We start from the raw sequence: 19,967 nt of genomic DNA on the forward strand, positions 1-19,967 counted from the left end.
CCACTTTAATTTTGAGTGTGACTCCAAATCCAGACCTCCATGGGTTGATAAATTGGATTTCCATTGATTATTTTTGTGTGATTTTGTTGTCAGCACTTTCAACTATGTAAAGAAAAAAGTATTTAATAAGATTATTTCTTTCATTCAGATCTAGGATGTGTTGTTTAAGTGTTACCTTTATTTTTTGAGCAGTATATTTCCTGTAATTCTTGAATTAGGCTTATGCATCTAGGCTGTATCACATGCGGCAGTGATTGGGAGTCCCATAGGGCGGCGCACAATTGGCCCAGCGTCGTCCGGGTTTGGCATGTAGGCCGGCATTGTAAATAAGAGTTGGATCTTAACTGACTTGCCTAGTTAAATAAAGGTTAAATAAATTTTAAAAAAATACATAAAACAATTTAACCAGGGATGAACAACTTTGATGAGGGTGTGGGCCCCCACCAATTCAAAAAATGTTTTGCCATTGGGCAGAGAGAAATGTTTGCAGTTTTTAATGTGATATCTGAGTGAGACTGATTTAACAAAATCAATGGGGGACCACCAGCCGGTAATTCGATCATGATAAATGAATTTAGCAATAAATAAATACAAATTGCTGACATGGCTCATTGACTAACTATCAATAACTTTTACACAACACGATAAAAACTCCTGATGCACAACCAAATATCGAAATTGCACCTTGTGTATTCTACTATTATAATTTGCAACAGTAAATTGACACCCCGATTGAGGGTTGGGGGGAATTGATCTGAGGGTGTTATGCTGCCCGCAGGCCAACAGTTGCCCATCCCTGATTTTACTTGTGAAAACACTGCATCAGCTAACTCACGTGCTTTTACGGGAAGACACGCCTCTGGTGGGCGTGCCTCAAGAGGTAAACACAATGAGCTCAACCTTGCTTTCTCTCTAACCACGACCACAAAATAGATCATTTATCCGATTTGATTTGAAAGCTTTTAGTGTGTTTTCCTACAACCCGTGAAAGACCTGTCCACAATGCGCAGCCCTCTTTGCGCCGCGGCACTTTTATATTTTCTGGTCTTTTCTTTAACATTTTTTATGAACAGTTGGCACCTCAGAGTTCATAAAGTAATATTTTCAAATGGAACTCTTCAGCAGGATTTTGTTATGGAGCGTAACGCGTTAGTTCATGAACTCAAAGAAAGACGCAAGGAAATCCTCCCTTTCCTCATCTATTCTGGGGTAGAGAGGTTGTTGGATGAATCCGTACATTTTGCTCAACATCAATCATTTGAAAGTAATACATTGGATATTAGTTTGGAGAATGAGAGTGAAGTTTCCATTGAATCTATTAGAACGAATAAGGATCATATTGGCTGTGAACAGCTTGCTGATATGAAAGCTGTGGATATCCTTGGTTCGGGTTATACCAAAATAGTGCTCAAAGTGGTGCTATCGGAGGGACATTCTGTCGCGTTGAAGACTGTGTACGACAAAGGAACTGACATGGGCAGATGTCTCGCGGATTTTAAAGATCCCTTGGGCTGTCACAAGCTCCTGTCTTTCAAACTGAAAAAAGAAATAGTTTTGCTGCAGAGACTGCAACATCCAAACATCATCAAGGTACGTGAAAAGGGGATTCATTGAATAAATACATAAATTGCCTAAGGAATAGAATATAACTTTATTGATCTCCATAGACTAAGGTATCAGAGGCTTACACAAACAACATAGCCCTACCTTAAAAAAAACATGACCTACAGTGTTAGAAAACTAGAAACTTTCAGCCCATCAGTGTGACTTAGTTGCCTATTTTAAAGAGCTATCCCGTTCTCTGTGTCTATTATGCTCTGCTGCATGTGTAAATTGGATGAAAAGCCTCAATGGACCTTCCCATGTATTTCCTCTTGAACTTCTCCTGAACTTGGGTCTCAGTTCTGCATCAGCAGCTGTAGGAGATACAGTGTCCCTCTGTTGGCTACTCTGCCCATTGCTCTAAAAATTCACCAAGTCAAGTTGCAAATTAGACTGTAATGGATTGATTAAATAGATTGTAAGCGGTCGTAACTGTAGTTGTAGGCTACTGTGATGACTACCTTGATGAACACACTTTGCTCCCGAGTGGTCGCTACATCTCAGTGCTTGAGGCGTCACTGCAGACACCCTGGTTCGAAATCCAGGCTGTATCACAACAAGCCGTGATTGGGTGACCCATAGGGCGGCGCACAATTGGCCCAGCGTTGTTCGGGTTTGGCCGGTGTAGGCCTTCATTGTAAATAAATGTGTTCTTAACTGACTTGCCTAGTTAAATAAAGGTTAAATAAATAAAATAAAACAGTTACCTATTCACCGTAACAGACCAAATAGAGCACATTTTACTGGTTTGTCCTGAGACCGTGTTGAAACAGTTATGCTACTTTCTCATAATTCTCTCCTGATGGTGCAGTATAACCTATTTCCCCCCTGCAGCTCATAGGCCACTGTGAGGACAGTAAAGGGGCAGGTGGTATCACAGCCATCTTGGAGCAGGGCATCCCACTGCAGATGATCCAGCTACTACAGAGCCCCTGGGAGGAACGCTTTCGGGTACGAAGAACACTAGGCACTAGCCTCTCTTCTCTCTCGCGCTCTCTCTCAATTCAAAGGGCTTTATTGGCATGGGAAATACAGTTGAAGTCAGAAGTTTACATACACCTTAGCCAAATACATTTAAACTCAGTTTTTCACAATTCCTGACATTTAATCCTAATAAAAATTCCCTGTCTTAGGTCAGTTAGGATCACCACTTTATTTTAAGAATGTGAAACGTCAGAAAAATATTAGAGAATCATTTATTTCAGCTTTTATTTCTTTCATCACATTCCCAGTGGGTCAGAAGTTTACATACACTCAATTAGTATTTGGTAGCATTGCCTTTAAATTGTTTAACTTGTTTCAAACCTTTTAGGTAGCCTTCCACAAGCTTCCCACAATAAGTTGGGGGAATTTTGGCCCATTCCTCCTGACAGAGCTGGTGTCACTGAGTCAGGTTTGTTGGCCTCCTTTGCTCGCACACGCTTTTTCAGTTCTGCCCACAACTTTTCTATGAGATTGAGGTCAGGGCTTTGTGCCACAAATTTTGGAAGTTTGTTTGGGGTCATTGTCTATTTGGAAGACCCATTTGCGACCAAGCTTTAACTTCCTGACTGATGTCTTGAGATGTTGCTGCAATATATCCACATAATTTTCCATCCTGATGATGCCATCTATTTTGTGAAGTGCACCAGTCTCTCCTGCAGTAAAGCACCCCCACAACATGATGCTGCCACCCCCGTGCTTCACGGTTGGGATGGTGTCTTCAGCTTGCAAGCCCCCCCCCTTTTTTTCCTCCGAACATAACGATGGTCATTATGGCCAAACAGTTCTATTTTTGTTTTATCAGACCAGAGGACATTTCTCCAAAAAGTACGATCTTTGTTGCAAACCGTAGTTTGGCTTTTTTTTCTACACATTTTCTTCTCGTGTCTCGGGCTGTTTTCTTTTGATTTTCTCATGATGTCAAGCAAAGAGGCACTGAGTTTGAAGGTAGGCCTTGAAATACATCCACAGGTACACCTCCAATTGACTAAAATTATGTCAATTAGCCTATCAGAAGCTTCTAAAGCCATGACATCACTTTCTGGAATTTTCCAAGCTGTTTAAAGGGACAATCAACTTAGTGTATGTAAAGTTCTGACCCACTGGAATTGTGATACAGTGAATTAATTATAAATTAAATAATCTGTCTGTAAACAATTGTTGGAAAAATGACTTGTGTCATGCACAAAGTAAATGTCCTAACCAACTTGCCAAAACTATAGTTTGTTAACAAGAACAAAAGTGGTTGAAAAATGAGTTTTAATGTCTCCAACTTAAGTGTATGTAAACATCTGACTTCAGCTGTATATGCTTACATTGCCAAAGCAAGTGAAATAGATTATAAACAAAAGTGAAATAAACAATAAAAAATCAATAGTAAACATTACATTCACAGAATTTCCAAAGGAATAGAGATATTTCAAATGTCATATTATGGCTGTATACATATTATATACAGTGCATTCGGAAAGTATTCAGGCCCCTTGACTTTTTCCACATTTTGTTACGTTACAGCCTTATTCTGAAATGTATTATTTTGTAAATCATCAATCTACACACAATACTTCATGATGACAAAGCGAAAACAGGTTTTTAGACATTTTTGCAAATATATATATTATCCTTATTTACATAAGTATTCAGAAATGATTTGGAAAGGCACACACCCGTCTATTTATAAGGTCCCACTGTTGACAGTGCAAAAACCAAGCCATGAGGTCGAAGGAATTGTCAGTAGAGCTCCGAGACAGGATTATGTCGAGGCACAGATCTGGGGAAGGGTACCAAAAAATGTTTGCAGCATTGAAGGTCCCCAAGTACACAGTGGCCTCCATCATTCTTAAATGGAAGAAGTTTGGAACCACCAACACTCTTCCTAGAGCTGGCCGCTTGGCCAAACTGAGGAGTCAGGGAAGAAGGGCCTTGGTCAGAGAGGTGACCAAGAACCCAATGGTCATTCTACTCCCATCTCCACAGAGGAGATGGGAAAACCTTATAGAAGGACAACCATCTCTGCAGTACCACCAATCAGGCCTTTATGGTAGAGTGGCCAGACAGAAGCCACTCCTCAGTAAAAGACATGACAGCCCACATAGATTTTGCCAAAAGGCACCTAACGGACTCTCAGATCATGAGAAACAATATTCTCTGTTCTGATGAACCAAGTTTGAAATCTTTGACCTGAATGCCAAGCGTCACATCTGGAGGAAACCTGACACCATTCCTACAGTGAAGCATGGTGGTGGCAGCATCATTCTGTGGGGAGGTTTTTCAGCAGCAGGGACTGGGAGACTAGTCAGGATCGAGGGAAAGATGAATGAAGCAAAGTACAGTGAGATCCTTGATGAAGACCTACTCCAGAGTGCTCAGGACTTCAGACTGGGGTGAAGGTTCACCTTCCAACAGGACAACAACCCTAAGCACACAGCCAAGACAACGCAGGAGTGACTTCGGGTCAAGTCCCTGAATATCCTTGAGTAGCCCAGCCAGATGCCGGACTTGAACCCGATCGAACATCTCTGGAGAGATCTGAAAATAGCTATGCAGCAACACTCCCTGTCAAACCTGACAGAGCTTGAGAGGATCTGCAGAGAGGAATGGGAAAAACTCTCCAAACGTGTGCCAAGATTGTAGCGTCATACGCAAGACTCAAGGCCGTAATCACTGTCAAAGGTGCTTGAACAAAGTACTGAGTAAAGGGTTTGAATACATATGTAAATGTGATATTTCCGTTTTTTTTTTAAATACATTTGCAAAGATTTCATAAAACCTGTTTTTGCTTTGTCATTATGGGGTAGTGTGTGTAGATTGAGGGTAAAAAACAATTTAATCAATTGTAGAAATAAGGCTGTAATGTAACAATGTGGAAAAAGTCAAGGGGTCGGAATACTTTCATAATGCACTGTACGTTGTTGTAACAATGTGCAAATAGTTCAAGTACAAAAGGGAAAATAAATAAAAATTAATATGGGTTATATTTACGATGGTGTTTGTTCTTCATTAGTGGCCCTTTTCTTGAGGCAACAGGTCACAAATCTTGCTGCTGTGATGGGACACTGGTATTTCACCCATAAATATGGGAGTTTATCAAAATGTGATATGTTTTATTATTCTTTGTGGGTCTGTGTAATCTGAGAGAAATAAGTGTCTTGTATATGGTCATACATTTGGCAGGAGGTTAGGAAGTGCATCTCAGTTCCCACCTCATTTTGTGGGCAGTGCACATAGCCTGTCTTCTCTTGAGAGCCAGGTCTGCCTCCGGCGGCCTTTCTCAATTACAAGACTATGCTCACTGAGTCTGTAGATAGTCATAGCTTTCCTTAATTTTGAGTCAGTCACAGTGGTCAGGTATTCTGCCTCTATGTACTCTCTGTTTAGGGCCAAATAGCATTCTAGTTTGCTCAGTTTTTTTGTGAATTCATTCCAATGTCAAGTATTATCTTTTTGTTTTCTCATGATTTGGTTGGGTCTAATTGTGTTGCTGTCCTGGTGCTCTGTTTGTTAACAGAGCACCACGACCAGCTTTCTTAGATGAACCTGGAGAAGATCCCCTATCTGTAGGTGATGGGTTTGGGAATTGCTTCCTTTTAGGTGGTTGTAGAATTTATCAGCTCTTTTCTGGATTTTGATCATTAGCGTGTATCGGCCTAGTTCTGCTCTGCATGCATTATTTGGTGTTTTACGTTGTACGAGGAGGATATATTTGTATAAATCTGCATGCATAGTCTCAATTTGATGTTTGTCCTATTTTGTGAATTCTTTGTTGGTGAGCGGACCCCAGACCTCACAACCATAAAGGGTAATAGTTCTATAACTGATTGAAGTATTTTTTGCCAGATCCTAATTGGTATGTCGAATTTGATGTTCCTTTTGATGATGTAGAAGGCCCTTCTTACCTTGTCTCTCAGATCGTTCACGGCTTTATGGAAGTTACCTGTGGCGCTGATGTTTAGGCCAAGGTATGTATCGTTTTTTTGTGTGCTCTAGGGCAACGGTGTCTAGATGGAATTTGTATTTGTGGTCCAGGCAACTGGACTTTTTTTGGAACACCATTATTTTTCTCTTACTGAGATTTACTGTCAGGGCCCAGGTCTGACAGAATCTGTGCAGAAGATCTAGGTGCTGCTGTAGGCCTTCCTTGGCTGGGGCTCTCTCTCTGCCTCGCTCTCTTTTCTCTCTCACTCTGCTCTCTTTCTCACTTCGCTCTCTCTGCTCTCTCTCTCTCTTGCTGTCTCTCAAACACAGACACACTCAATCTCTCTCTCTCTCTCTCTCTCTCTCCTGCACTCCTCCTCCACATCCCTGGAGAAAGTGCTAATCAGGAACAGCCCGTCCCCTGGCTCCCACTGGGGCATACCTGGGGTGGATGATAGGGGGTTGGAGAGGGAGCTTGTCAAGTGTCAATGTGCAGCGGGTAGGACGGAGTCAGGCGCAGGAGACAGAACTGAGTAAAAATGTACTTTACTCGAATAAACCAACAAAATAATTCCACGCAGGGAAAATACTCCAGCTCACAGAAATAGCGAACACTTAACAACGAACAAACACACACAAAACCATGTGGGAACCAGAGGGTTAAATAGGGAATAAATAATAATGTAATGGAAACCAGGTGTGTAAAGACAATAAAGACAAAACAAATGGACAATGAAACGTAGATCGGTGGCGGCTAGAAAGCCCGGTGACGTCGACCGCCGCCCGAACAAGGAGAGGCACCAACTTCAGCGGAAGTCGTGAGAGAGCTGCTGCTGGGAAAATGACACTCTTAGCCTGGAGTGGATTAACCCAGTACCCATCTTCATTCCAACTGGGCCTGATAAAATACGCTGAAGGACAGATGTCGGTGCTCAGGGGGATCTTGAATGTCAGCCTCCTCTCTCACGCCTTAAGCCCTCTACTATTTTCTAGTGTGCGTAGTGTCCCATATATGTCTGTGTGTGTGTGTGTGTGTGTGTCTGTGTGTGACACTGATTGTCTGTGTGTGACACTGATTGTCTGTGTGTGACACTGATTGTCTGTGCGTGATACTGATTGTCTGTGTGTGTGTCTGTGTGTGACACTGATTGTCTGTGTGTGACACTGATTGTCTGTGTGTGACACTGATTGTGTGTGGGTGACACTGATTGTGTGTGGGTGACACTGATTGTCTGTGTGTGACACTGATTGTCTGTGTGTGACACTGATTGTGTGTGGGTGACACTGATTGTGTGTGGGTGACACTGATTGTGTGTGGGTGACACTGATTGTCTGTGTGTGTGCGTTTTGTGTGTGTGAGAGAACGTGCATGGATGTGCATGCGTATACGTCCAGAAGTGTTCCTGTTTGCAAGTACAGTATCAGCTCATTAGAATACATGGTGAAGAGTCATCAGGGGTACTAATTTGGGGATCCATGAAGGTGAGAAATGAGTAACAGTAATGGTGATGTGCCTGCTCCCTCAAAGCTTATTTGTCGCATACACAGATTATCATCATCATCATCAAATGTATTTATAAAGCCCTTTTTACATCAGCCGATGTCACAAAGTGCTGTACAGAAACAGTCTATGTTATGGAAAGAGCAGGTGTCCTTAATGTTTTGTACACTCAGTATATGTTGTGTATACAAGCTCATTCCCACAGAAAACTGCAGAGGGAAGCAGTACCATCCAGTCAGCCATCAGACTCCATTGCGAGACGCCTCACAGAGGATATTCAACCATAATTGCAAATCCAAGATCTCAATATCAACAAGGTGCACACTGATCAGTAAAGAGAAGAGAGACTAACATTCTAGAATGCTCCCTTTTTTCAGCACGGTTCTCACAGTGAGAAACAATAGGATTACAAGAGTGTTCTACGCTTTCTTCATTTGATCCAATTCAAAGTTGCCAATTATTTTATAAGACGAGAATTAAGTGGAGTGACTAATCTTAGCTGGTCTGAGAAAACTGATGAGACTTCCCTCCTTTATGCATACATTGGGCCATTTAAAAAGACACCAATCTGTAAGGCTTCTCTCAAGTGTGTATCCGTTGGTGTGTTTTTACATTTCCCAATCGGGAGAAACTCTTGCCACATTAAGAGAAGAAGTAAGGCTTCTCTCCTCTGTGTGTTCTCTGATGACCCTTTTAGCTCAGCTGTTGATAAAAAACAAAATCTACAGTCAGATCAGTGATAATGCTTCTCTCCTTTATGATTATCTTGGTGTCTTTTTAACTGGGCCAGTCGAGAGAAACTCTTTCCACAGTCAAAGCAGGAGTAAGGCTTCTCTCCTGTGTGTGTTCTCTGGTGAACTTTTAGGTCAGTTGATGTTGTGAAGCATTTTACACAATCAGAGCAGGAGTAAGGCTTCTCTCCTGTGTGTGTTCTCGCACACACACAGATTAGCAGATGTCAAAGCAAGTGTAGCAAAATGCTTGTGTTTCAGTAAATGTCTAACAGTACAATACTAATACACAAATAATCTCAAGAAAAAAAGAAAGAAAAAAGATAAGATATTAAAAAACATCAGAACGAGCAATATCAGAGTCCAGAATATAAATATGTGACCGACTGCCTCGACTTGAATGTAAATAATACTACAGTGCCTTCAGAAAGTATTCAGACCCCTTGACTTTTTCCACATTTTGTTACCTTACAGCCTTATTCTAAAATGGATTAAATTAATTGTATTCCTCATCAATCTACACATAATACCCCATATTGACAAAGCAAAAACTGGTTTTTAGAAATTTTAGCATGTATTAAATATGAACAACAAATACCTTATTTACATAAGTATTCATACCCTTTGCAATGAGACTCGAACTTGAGCTCAGGTGCATCCTGTTTCCATTGGTTATAGAAACAGGATGCACTTGACAAACCTTGAAGACCTGCATTCAACTTGACAGAGCTCGAGAGGACCCGCAGAGAAAAATGGGAGAAACTCCCCAAATACAGGTGTGCCAAGCTTGTAGCGTCATACCCAAGAAGACTCAAGGCTGTAATCGCTGCCAAATGTGCTTTAACAAAGTACTGAGTAAAGGTTCTGAATATTTATGTAAATGTGATATTTCAGTTTATTTTTATTTCAAATACATTTGCCAAAAAACCTAAAGACCTATTTTTGCTTGTCATTATGAGGTAATGTGTGTAGATTGATGAGGGATTTAAAAAAAAATCCATTTTAGAATAAGGCTGTAACCTAACAAAATGTTGTAAAGTAAAGGGGTCTGAACACTTTCCGAATGCACTGTAGATATCCTGTAGGGCAGGCAGTGTGCTCCCGGTGACGTGTTGGGCTGACCAAACCACTATCTGGAGAGCCCTGTGGTTGCGGGCAGTGCAGTTGCCATACCAGGCAGTGATACAGCCCGACAGAGTGCTTGTGAGGGTCTTAGGGGCCAAGATGAATTTCTTCAGCCTTTTTAGGTTGAAGATGCACTGTTTGCCTTCTTCACCACAGTATCGGTGTGGGGGTACCATTTCAGGTACTCAGTGAAGTTTTTAACCTTCTCCACAGCGGCCCCATCAATGTGGATGGGGGCGTGCTCTCTCTGCTGTCTCCTGTCGTCCACCATCAGCTCCTTTGTTTTGTTGACGTTGAGGGAGAGGCTATTTTCCGCGTATCGCGCTACCAGGGCTCTCACCTCCTGTCTGTAGGCTGTCTCGTTATTGTTAGTAATCAGGCCTACCACTGTTGTGTCGTCAGCAAACTAGTTGATTGAGTTGTAAATGTGCGTAACCACACAGTTATAGGTGAACAGAGAGTACAGGAGGGGGCTGAGCACGAACTCCTGTGGGGCCCCCGTGTTGAGGATCAGCATGGCAAAGGTTTTGTTGCCTACCTTCAACACCTGGGGTCATCGTGTCAAGAAAGTCTAGGACTTAGTTGCACAGGGAGGTGTTCAGACCCAAACCCCTGAGCTTAATCTGGAGCTCCCGAGTGGCACAGCGGTCTAAGGCACTGCATCTCAGTGCTAGAGGTGTCACTAGAGACATCCTGGTTCGAATACAGGCTGTATCATAACCGGCCGTGATTGGGAGTCCCATAGGACGGCGCACAATTAGCCCAGCGTTGTCCGGGTTTGGCCGGTGTATGCCATCATTGCAAATAAGAATCGGTTCTTAACTGATTTGCCTAGTTAAATAAAGGTTCAATTTAAAATAAAAAAAGCTTGGAGGGTAATAAGAAGGCTGATTTGTAGTCGATGAACAGCAATATCTTTTTACTTTTTATTTATATATACAGTTGAAGTCAGAAGTTTACATACTTTTAGGTTGGAGTCATTAAAACTAGTTTCTCAACCACTTCACAAATTTCTTGTTAACAAACTATAGTTTTAGCAAGTAGGTTAGGACATCTACTTTGTGCATGACACAAGTCATTTTTCCAACAATTGTTTACAGACAGATTATTTCACTTATAATTCACTGTATCACAATTCCAGTGGGTCAGAAGTTTACATACACTAAGTTGACTGTGCCTTTAAACAGCTTGGAAAATTCCAGTAAATGATGTCATGGCTTTCGAAGCTTCTGATAGGCTAATTGACATCATTTGAGTCAATTGGAGGTGTACCTGTGGATGTATTTCAAGGCCTACCTTCAACCTCAGTGCCTCTTTGCTTGACATCATGGGAAAGTCAAAGAAATCAGCAAAGACCTCAGAAAAATAAATTGTAGACCTCCACAAATCTGGTTCATCCTTGGGAGCAATTTACGAACGCCTGAAGGTACCACGTTCAACTGTACAAACAAAAGTACGCAAGTATAAACACCATGAGACCAGTCAGCCGTCATACCGCTCAGGACGGAGATGCGTTCTGTCTCCTAGAGATGAACGTACTTTGGTGCAAAACGTGCAAATCAATCCCAGAACAACAGCAAAGGACCTTGTGAAGATGCTGGAGGAAACCGGTACAGAATTATCTATATCCATAGTAAAACGAGTCCTATATCGACATAACCTGAAAGGCCGCTCAGCAAGGAAGGAGCCACTGCTCCAAAACCGCCATAAGAAAGCCAGACTACTGTTCGCAACTACACATGGGGACAAAGATCGTACGTTTTGGAGAAATGTCCTTTTGTCTGATGAAACAAAAATAGAACTGTTTGGCCATAATGACCATTGTTATGTTTGGAGGAAAAAGGGGGAGGCTTGCAAGCCAAAGAACATCATCCCAACTGTGAAGCACGGGGTGGCAGCATCATGTTTTGAGGGTGCTTTGCTGCAGGAGGGACTGGTGCGCTTCACAAAATAGATGGCATCATGAGGGAGGACAATATATCCACATAATTTAAGCAACATCTCAAGACATCAGTCAGGAAGTTAAAGCTTGGCAGCAAATGGGTCTTCCAAATGGACAATGACCCAAAGCATACTTCCAAAGTTGTGGCAAAATGGCTTAAGGACAACAAAGTCAAGGTATTGGAGTGGCCATCACAAAGCCCTGAACTCAATACTATAGAAAATTTGTGGGCAGAACTGAAAAAACATGTGCGAACAAGGAGGCCTACAAACCTGACTCAGTTTACACCAGCTCTGTCAGGAGGAATGAGCCAAAATCCACCCAACTTATTGTGGGAAGCTTGTGGAAGGCTACCCAAAACGTTTGACCCAAGTTAAACAATTTAAAGGCAATGCTACCAAATACTAATTGAGTGTATGTAAACTTCTGACCCACTGGGAATGTGATGAAAGAAATAAAAGCTGAAATAAATCACTCTCTACTATCATTCTGACATTTCACATTCTTAAAATAGTTGTGATCCTATCTAGCCTAAGACAGGGCATTTGTACTAGGATTAAATGTCAGAAATTGTGAAACTGAGTTTAAATGTATTTGGCTAAGGTGTAGGTTAACTTCCGACTTCAACTATATATATATATATATATATATATATATATATATTATTTTACTTTTTACCCCTTTTTCTTGAAATCCAATTGGTAGTTACAGTATTGTCCCATCGCTACAACTCCCGTACGGACTCGGGAGAGGCGAAGGTCGAGAGCCCTGCGTCCTCCGAAAAACGAGCCTGCCAAGCCGCACTAGTTCTTGACACACTGCTCGCTTAACCCGGAAGCCAGCCGCACCAACGTGTCGGAGGAAACACCGTACAACTGGCGACAGTGTCAGCGTGCATGCACCTTGTCCGCCACAAGAGTTGCTAGAGAGCGATGGGACAAAGACATCCCGGCCGGCCAAACCCTCGCCTAACCCGGACGACGCTGGGCCAATTGTGCGCCGCCTCATGGGTCTCCCGGTCGCTGCTGGCTGCGACACAGCCCGGGATCGAACCCGGTTCTGTAGTGATGCCTCAAGCACTGTGATGCAGTGCCTTAGACTGCTGCGCCACTCGGGAGGCCCCAATGATGGAGCAAGTGGGGACAACAGACTGGTATAGTGAGAGATTGAATATGTCTGTAAACACTCCAGCCAGCTGGTCTGTGGACCCATGTTGGGATGCCGTCTGGGCCGACAGCCTTGTGAGGGTTAACATGCTTGAATGTCTTAATTACATCAGCCATTGGGAGCACGCAGTCCTCGTCTGGAGATCGGGAGTACACAGTCCTCGTGAATGGCGGGGGCCCACGTCGGCAGCTCGGTGTTGTTTTCCTCAAGTGGGAAAAGGTGTTTAGCTTGTCCAGGAGTGAGGCATTAGTGTTCCCGATGTGGCTGGCTTTCTCTTTATAAACCGTGATTGTCTGGAGTCCCTGCCACAATCTCTCGTGTCTGAGACATTTAATTGCAACTCCACTTTGTTCCTGTACTGTCGTTTTGCCTCTTTGATTGCCTTACGGAGGTCATAGCTGGTCTTTTTTCTACACGTCTATGTTCCCAGTCCTCTTGCCATGGTTAAATGCGGTGGTTCACACATTCATTTTTGCGAGAATGCTGCCATCTTTCACAGGTTTTTGGTTTAGATAAGTTATAATTGTCACAGTAGGAACAACATCCTCTATGCACTTCCTGATGAACTTAGACACCGAGTTAGTGTACTATCCCTAGAGGCGACCCGGAACATTTCCCAGTCCGTGTGATCAAACACATGGTGAAGAGTCCCAACTCTTCTTTTTATAGTGCTGCACTGAGAGACATTCATGAAACTGGACGGGTTATGGGGGCGGCAGGTAACCTAGTGGTTAGAGCGTTGGGCCAGTAACCGAAAGGTTGCTGGATCGAATCCCCTAGCTAACAATGTAAAAATGTGTCTTTCTGCCACTGAGCAAGGCAGTTAACCCAATATTCCCCGGGTGACGAAGACGTGGACGTCGATTATGGCAGCCCCCCGCACCTCTCTGATTCAAATGTAGAAGACACATTTCAGTTGAATGCATTCAGTTGTACAGCTGACTAGGTATCCCCCTTTCCCTTACTGCTCTTAAACCTCTAACCCTGTAATTGCACTTGTAACAACACTGTATTAGTAAGATGTTAGACGTTAGTATTTTCTTGCACACATTTTTTACATACCACAGCTGACAGTCTAAACAATACTATCACATATGATGAAATCATCATCATGAATTACGATGTACATGACATACATGTCAATGAACAACAGAGTAGACCATGACAACCATAAATTCAACAACATCATCAAACCTGCACATATTTTACCTCAGGTTTGTTTGGGCTTGGTGAGGCTCCTCCACTTCCTCTCCCACTCCCCTCTGGGCTCCGTGGCTCTGTTGGACTTCCAACCCCGTCAGTTCGTCATGGTGTCTGGGGAGCTGAAACTAACAGACCTAGACGATGCTAGTGTGACAGAGCCCACCTGTCAGACGGACCAGGACTGTGTCTTACAGTTCCCCCTCCGCAACTTCAGCCAGCCCTGCTCGGCCCAGGGAGTATGTGAGGGCCTTAATGAGATGAGGAATCTCTACAACGCCTACAGGTAATACAGCTAGCTGCACTCCCATTGCTAAGCTTAACACCGGTAAAAACTATATTTTATAGTGTTTTGCAAGATTGGTGAGATGTAGTCATTTCATTGCTAGTTTCTCAGACCCAGATGAAGTTAAAGCTTATCCTACAGTAATAAAGAGCTCAATGGAGAATCTTCATTGAAAGTGAATTTAAATTCAGTTATAGGCTTAATCTAAGTCCAGGAAACCAGCCCCTTAGTAAAAAACAAGCACCATTGGTAAGGTAGGTGTTATGTTGCATTATAGTCCCACTCTTTGTTGGTTTAGTTAGATCAGACCTCGCTTTGTTCCATTTTGAAGACTATATGTATTCACTAATGATCCTGACAGGTTTACTGCACGTTTGTTGTGATGAGTCCACATTGCGCGACATATGTGATGGGACTTGTCTGAATGAGAAGTGTTTCTTTTCCCCCTCCCCAGGTATTTCTTCACCTACCTGTTGCCTCACCAAGCCCCAGCTTCTCTGAGACATCTGGTGGATCACATCATGAACTCAACGGGTGAGGACTGGAGTAGACTGAACATTAGTGATGGGTGGGCTCGATACAGTTACGTATCGGGATATTATTTTTGATGATATGACGTATCGCATTGTTTTGTCAATATCGCAGTATTATTTTTGCGCTGGTTGGCTGTACCTGCACAAACTAGTATTTTTCCTTCATAGCTCGTTCCCCATCTTCTTTTTAAATAGGGAGCCAGTTTGCTTTCCAAACATTTATTTCCATGACTGATCAAAACTAGTTTTCTCATGGCTCTCTCTTGTCCCTCTGCAGCAGACATATGGTGAGCAATGTGTTTGGAACATCGAATCGCAAATAAAATCACAGTATAGAATCGCAATACCTATAGAATTATGAGAATCGCAATACATATCTTATCGGCACCTAAGTATCCAAATAATATCGTATTGTGAGGTCCCTTGCAATTCCCAGCGCTACTGAACATGACCCGCCATTACTATTATACATCTGGAAAGACATAATATGGCCTTTTCATATGTTAGAGCCCAGAGTTTTTCCCTAAAACTGTAGGCCCTGCACTTTGATGGGATTTTTATGGCCAAATAACGTCTTAAAATGAAGCACATTAATCCGCTTTACAACAGGTGTAAAGCCTAACCGGCATACATAAGCAGCACGTGAGTCGTAAATTTGGGGAAGATAATTTTCACCATACAAATGCCCGTTTATAATAAAGCATTGCATGCGTAATCACATTTGCGGTCACTTTTGAGAACAGTGTTTTCCCACTAATTGATTGCATTTTGGATCATTCTTGCTTATAGCCTACTGCCATGTGCGCATTGCTGCACTTATAATGTGAACAAATAGCCTAATAGTTTATCAACATTTTAAGCTAAACGTTCTGATCTGTTGCATCAGCCTCATTGCTTTTAAATGTTTTTTTGGATGCGAGTGGTTGTATTAATTTGGGATCTATCCTATCCCACAACTGTCCTAGACTAAGTTTGGAATATTTCTCTCTCAGACCAATAGATTAGGTCAACATTTGTACTTGTGGGAGAGTAGATTGACATAGGCCAGTGCTTTTGCTCTATGTTAGGCCTATTCATCTTGTTGGTTGACGAAAGTAAATGTGGATAGTTCTTCTAACATATTCAATATGCGCTTCGGAATTCAATGAGGGACGCGCGCAGTTGAGTCCCCGATGTGTCTGTCTTCGCTTGGAGTCTACTTCAGTGCTGAGATGCCTGTGAGAAGGACCCAATCACGTGACAGGCATTGGCTAATAAGAATTGAGATATCTGAGTGAGCCATGTCAGTGAGAAGTTCTTTGGAGCACCGTGATTGGCACCCAGGAGAAGGGAATTGTTTTTTATTTTATTTATTTAACCTTTATTTAACTACTGTAGGCAAGTCAGTTAATTAAGAACAAATTCTTATTTACAATGACGGCCTACCCCTAAATATAATTATTATATTCAGCCCAAGGGCATAACGGCCACTTTGGCCACAAAACGCTGGGAATTCGAGGCCTAGTGAAAATATTATCAATGTTTGCCAAATTGTGAATGAGAGACTGATGAAGTGTATACAGCCTGCGCAAAAAAAACTAAGCAGAGCTCATGCCTTTCATGCAGCCTTAGAATGTAATAAAAATCTAAACATGTAGCCCAACATTTGTATCACAACTAAAGTTGCATAAATAACTCAAAATTAAGCACATAGAAGAACCTGTTCCTTTGTTAACCGCTCAACACAGAATAGCCGCATGTGTGCGCTTCCTCGGAATTCATTTGGAGAATATATCCTTTCTATTTTATTCAGCTTTGTTCAATTGTATTCTTCATACTATGAGATAATGACATGGAATTCTAACCAAATCTTGTCTGCTAAGTGAACTAGTGTATGCCACAGCCATGTGGCATAGCCAGATCAGGGCCTAACATATGTTATTCTGAAATGGACTACATTTTCTTCATATCATGTTTCTTTAGACCTGTCTAAAATAAATAATGGATTTAATGTGACGGTGTAGGCTATATTACATTGATTTATTAGACCTTTTTAAATGTAGATGTTCCAAAGGTCTCTATCAGTGGCTTGTAGGCTATGTGTGGAAGCCAGGAGATGCTAAACATGTTTGTTAATTAACGGTCAATTACCGTGAGACTGGCAGTTATTAGCTTGACAATCACCAGCTGACAACATTTCATGATCGCCACAGCCCTAACTACAGTAGGGCCAGGTGTTTTGACCGACCTCATGGGCCTGCCTGACCAGGGAAAAACTCTTTGTTCACATTTGTGTGGGAAAGTAGTTTTGTTCACATATAACCAAGCATATGACTAATCCCAGTGGTGTTTCCCCTCATGCCTTTCCTGTGCTGACCTGTGTTTCTCCAGGAGAGATGAAAGGTGACGTGGATGACACATTGGAAGCCTTTGAAGACGTGCTCCATCTGTACAAGTCCGGCATTCACCTGGACAACATGCCTCCATCATTAATCAGAGGTAATGTGCTATGTCTTACTACAGCCTCTGGTCTAAATGGCTTTTACAGTGCTCCAGACCCCTCCCCTCCAGCCCTTCACTCTATGAAATATTAAGAACTAAAACGACTGGCTTAGATCCTGCAGTGATATTTCCATGTTCCAGCACTGGGTTATGCAGCTGCATTGTGAATAGTAATCATCGTAAACCTGGAAAGTAGACTGAGCGGACTGAGCCTGGAAATATTAAGTAATGTTTTAGACAAACAGTGTTGTCATGTATTAACACTGCAAGCAGCTAGGTTCTGGCTAATGAGTTCTTTAATGAAACTGTAACTGTCCAGTACCTGTGTTCAGTTATAGGCTAAATGGATTCCTGGGCCTAGAGGTCTTATGAATGGTCTCTGTTGATTTAGCATCAAGTTCAATTTTGGAACTCCATAGACTGAGGATATACAGAGGAGATTCATTGTCCAAGACCTAAAAAACAGATAAACCTAATGTCTCCCCTTTTTTTCCAGATGATTTGTTCTACTGATTGGGGCCCCCACAACGTCTCTGAAAGACTCTGGTGTTTCTTCTCCCCCCCCCCCCCCCCATTAGATTATGCAGTCATGAGAGGCATCAGCACCTCTGGAAATATGGAATCCAGATGCTGGCCCTCGTACAACCACCAAGGCTGCATGCTGTCGGTGCACAGCGCCAAGGAGGCGGCCTTCATCTGTAACTCCCATCCTCAGTGCACTAGCTTCAGCCTGAACAACCAGAGGACGTGGACAGGTTAGTGTCACTCATTGTCACCCTTGAGACTTTGACTGAACCGTGGTTGTCATCAGGGGTGGAATTGGAAAATGATGCTTTGGGAAGTCAACGATGTAAAATGCCTAATTTCACCTTTTAAAGTCACATTTTTACAGATCAAAATTATATCAATTTGGAAACTCCTTGTTGTCATTAAAATGCGTAAATCATTCACGTTGAATCCCCTTAATGCTGACTACTTTAAACCTGATATCAAGATCCAGTTCAGATTTACTTTCATTGAAGAAGAACTTAGCTTTTTTCTCATTTCTTTATCTTTGCTTGTCTGCAGGCCGGCTCCTTGCCTCATTCCGAAGCGGTTTCAGCTATCTGGTTCCAGATGTGAACTCGGAGGTGTATTTGAAAAAGACCAAAGCCTCACCGGGAACTACGGTATAAGGAGTGAGACAACGGGAGTTGGGAAAATGGGGGGGGAGGTTGTTTTTGAAGAAAATAAATTAATGTGATATATTTTATAGGGCTTTTTCTCAGTGACTCGTTTGATCTGGCTGCCAGATTTTCCCTTCAGGTATAATTATGAAGAAATTGTGCCCTCTCTGTTCCCACCTCTGCCTTGTGTGTTGTGTTTGCGAGGCTACATGGAGCCAATGGTAAGACTCCAAGCCCCTCTCTGGGGGGGGGGGGGGGTGAAACAAACTCTTATACAAATACACTTTGATGATAATGCGCCCTGTGGCTTACCGTAGGAATACAGGTTTGTGCGTCGAGGGCAGCGAATGGTAACAAGCATAGATAGATATATATATATATATATCTATCACAGCAGTCGGCCTAGATGATCACAACCATTTCGTTCCCTCGTAATGGTCTTTGATTTGAATGCCAAGTTAACTTAACTTGGCATTCAAATCAAAGACCATATGTGATGCTAAAATGGAATTATCATTGCATTGTTTGTGTTTTATTTTGTACACCTTGTGGGTGTGAACCTGTAACTTTTTTTCAATGAAAGAGATTCTGTTCAATGATTACTTGCTGTTCTGAACTTTTAATATGCTTGTTTTAATTTGTAATATTGTAAGTGCTTTGATATATTGTGTTTTGGAGGAATTGATCCCGTCTCTTCTCCAACCAGCCAATCACACTTCACACTAATGTGTTGGCATGTGTATGCATTCCTTTCGGCACCCTCTCCTCTCAATCTGTTACCCACTTCAACGGGGGCAGATCCCACGACATATTGTGCTCCGCCAAGTTTGCACAAAGCCCAGGGAATGCGTGCCAACTTGCCAGGTCATTATAGGGCTTACATGTAAATGCTCCTTGTTTTCAGGCCCTTTCTCATGGAACAGGTCCATAATACTAAGGAGCCCTGAGAACAATTCAAAGTAAATCTCTTGTTCGCACACGAATGGGACCAACCATCTTCCCTGTTTGGGAGAGCTCCCGTGAGTTCCATTGAGAGGAGGAGGTATTGAATGCAGGTATGCAGAGCCAGAGATGAGCCAAGATCGGCCTGGGGGTTGGCCTGGTAGAAGCAGGTTATGGAGGGCTACGGGAGTGTCTCATGGTCCCTGGTCCCCTACTGTCTAGGTTAGAACTGGTTGGCATGATAAGGCATTGGGGAGAAAATACTAATTCAATGACTGACTGGATCACTGCGTGTGATTGTTGGTAGAGCATGGAGTTTACAACGCCAGGGGTTGTGGGTTCGATTCCCACGGGGGACCAGTACGAAAAAAGTATGAAAATGTATAAACTCACTA

At 42.5% G+C, this 19,967-nt stretch overlaps 1 protein-coding gene across 2 annotated transcripts; it reads left to right on the forward strand.

The window, feature by feature from the left end:
- The first annotated feature begins 714 nt into the window (after positions 1 to 714).
- On the forward strand, positions 715 to 19,232 carry LOC106608828 (extracellular tyrosine-protein kinase PKDCC). 2 transcript variants are annotated; one of them, XM_014207030.2, is made up of 7 exons: positions 718 to 1,590; positions 2,437 to 2,553; positions 14,179 to 14,450; positions 14,905 to 14,984; positions 17,354 to 17,461; positions 18,043 to 18,219; positions 18,533 to 19,232. In XM_014207030.2, the coding sequence occupies exons 1-7, from the start codon at positions 1,003 to 1,005 to the stop codon at positions 18,637 to 18,639; spliced, it is 1,449 nt and encodes a 482-aa protein (XP_014062505.2). In that variant the 5' UTR covers positions 718 to 1,002; the 3' UTR covers positions 18,640 to 19,232. The 2 variants fall into 2 exon arrangements, with proteins under 2 accessions (XP_014062578.2, XP_014062505.2); XM_014207103.2 differs by lacking the exons at positions 18,043 to 18,219; positions 18,533 to 19,232 and adding an exon at positions 17,961 to 18,037 and having other exon boundaries at positions 715 to 1,590.
- The last annotated feature ends 735 nt before the right edge of the window (positions 19,233 to 19,967 follow it).

Source organism: Salmo salar, chromosome ssa01 (genome assembly GCF_905237065.1).
Source record: "Salmo salar chromosome ssa01, Ssal_v3.1, whole genome shotgun sequence".
Lineage (NCBI taxonomy): Eukaryota > Metazoa > Chordata > Actinopteri > Salmoniformes > Salmonidae > Salmo > Salmo salar.

Bases quoted from the DNA above. Each gene is read 5' to 3' on its own strand.
- LOC106608828 (XM_014207030.2), top strand. From the start codon at position 1,003: ATGCGCAGCCCTCTTTGCGCCGCGGCACTTTTATATTTTCTGGTCTTT. The intron at 14,985-17,353 runs GTGAGGACTGGA...GTGTTTCTCCAG, and splicing joins TCACATCATGAACTCAACGG to GAGAGATGAAAGGTGACGTG. The intron at 18,220-18,532 runs GTTAGTGTCACT...GCTTGTCTGCAG, and splicing joins CAACCAGAGGACGTGGACAG to GCCGGCTCCTTGCCTCATTC.